Here is a 1,834-nt window from a genome sequence, read left to right on the forward strand (position 1 = left end):
GGGGTTGTCCAGGCGCGTTTTGCACAACGAATGAGAAGGGTCTGAAAAAAAAAGAACAGTTTTTAGTTTTATATAAATTACCGTTTTTTCACGACCTGTGTCACGTTGCGAGTTCATTTTTTAAATGAATTGGAATTTAATTATCTCTTGCATATTTTGTTACAGTGTGAATCATGGAAATATTGCGACTTACGTGCCCCCAGTTTTATCAATTCCATTGCGTCGTGTCGAAATTGGCCTCTGCAAATTTTGTTTTTTCTTTTTCGCCGAATTTTTGGTTTTATTTCGGTTTCGATGAAGTCATTTTTTTCGTTGGTGTCGTGTTGGTAGAGTAGTTGTTTCTTGTAGTGTTTAATTACGCTTTCGGTCATTTTAAATGTGCTGAAAAAAATTGGAGTTAATCATTTATCGCCTTTCTCGGGTTAAAAACCGTTAAAATTTAAATTATAATTGATTTTTTCGAATGTTTTAAGATAATTTGCAGTCAGAAACACAATTGTTTTGCAAAATTACGATAAAATTTGCAAAATAAACCCAAAAACCCCCTATTTCGGTCAAAAATATCGTTGTTTTTGCTTTTTTTGAACGTTTTAACACGTTTTTCAATCAGAAACGTATTTACTTGCAAAAAACATCTAATTAAATCAAAAATTACATTATTATGCTCTTTCCGATCGTTTTAGCGCGATTCTTGTAGTATTTAATTACAGTTTTAATCATTTTAAAGGTGCTGAAAGAAATTTATAATTAAGTAATATTTTTTCCCCTTCCCAAATTAAAATTTAATTAACAATTGTTTTTTTCGGTAAAAAACTCAATATTTTTACTTTTCCCAGTGTTTTAAGATGATTTTCAGCCAAAAACGCAAAAGTACTTAAAAAAAATGACAAGTTTTTTAACCAAAAACTAAATTATTTTGCAAAATTATTTAAAATATAAACCCAAAACCGCTCTATTTCGGTCAAAAATTCCGTTGTTTTTACCTTTTCTGACCGTTTTAGCATATTTTTCAGCCAGGAACACATTTATTTTGCAAAAAATAAGCCCAAAAAATACACTATTTTGAATTTTCCGAACATTTTATAGCACGCTTCTTGTAGTGTCTAATTAAAATTTTACTCATCTTAAAGATGCTAAAAAAATGATAATTAATCATGTTTGCTTTTCCCGAATTAAAACCTGTTAAAATTTAATTAATAATTGATTTTTCCGGCAAAAAATGCAATATTTGTGACTTTTTAGAGTGTTTTAGGATGATTTTCAGTCAGAAACGCAATAATTTAGCTCAATTACGTTAAAAAACTCTTTAAGTGTGTCCAAAATTGCATTTTTAGAAAGTTTTCACACAAACGCAATTATTGTGCAAAATTCCCCCAAAAATAAATCAAAAAACCGTTTAATTAGGTCAAAAATTACATTATTTTTTCTTTTCTTAAGCGTTTTAGCACATTTTTCAGTTAGAAACTAAATTCTTTTGCAGAATTATCAAACCCAAAAACCCTCTATTTCGGCCAAAATTCCGTTGTTGTTACCTTCTTTGAGCATTTTAGTATATTTTTCAGTCAAGAATACATTTATTTTGCAAAAAATAAGCTAAAAAACAGGTCAAAAATTACACTATTTTGCATTTCAAAAACGTTTTAGTACGTTTCCTATGGTGTCTAATTACAGTTTTAGTCATTTTAAAGGTGCTGAAAAAATTCATAATTAAATATTTTCTGCCTTTCCCGAACAAGAACAACAACAAGAAACGCAATTATTTTGCAAAATTACGTCAAAAAAACCCTTTCATTGTGTCVAAAATTACATTATTTTTGCATTTTTCGAAGGTTTT

At 28.7% G+C, this 1,834-nt stretch overlaps 1 protein-coding gene across 1 annotated transcript in view; it reads right to left on the reverse strand.

The window, feature by feature from the left end:
* LOC123004151 overlaps positions 1-1,834 on the reverse strand; it is a 6,356-nt gene that overhangs the window by 968 nt on the left and 3,554 nt on the right. Inside the window, exons 2-3 of the mRNA XM_044397269.1 lie at positions 194-381; positions 3-41 (exon numbers count right to left, since the gene is read on the reverse strand). Coding sequence (XP_044253204.1) covers positions 3-41; positions 194-371 — 217 coding nt within the window. The 5' untranslated portion in view covers positions 372-381. The remainder of the gene's footprint in view (positions 1-2; positions 42-193; positions 382-1,834) is intronic.

This window comes from Tribolium madens, unplaced genomic scaffold, assembly GCF_015345945.1.
Source record: "Tribolium madens isolate multiple individuals breed KSU strain unplaced genomic scaffold, Tmad_KSU_1.1 Scaffold_1;HRSCAF=32;Tcas5.2_LG8, whole genome shotgun sequence".
In the NCBI taxonomy this organism is placed as follows: Eukaryota; Metazoa; Arthropoda; class Insecta; order Coleoptera; family Tenebrionidae; genus Tribolium; species Tribolium madens.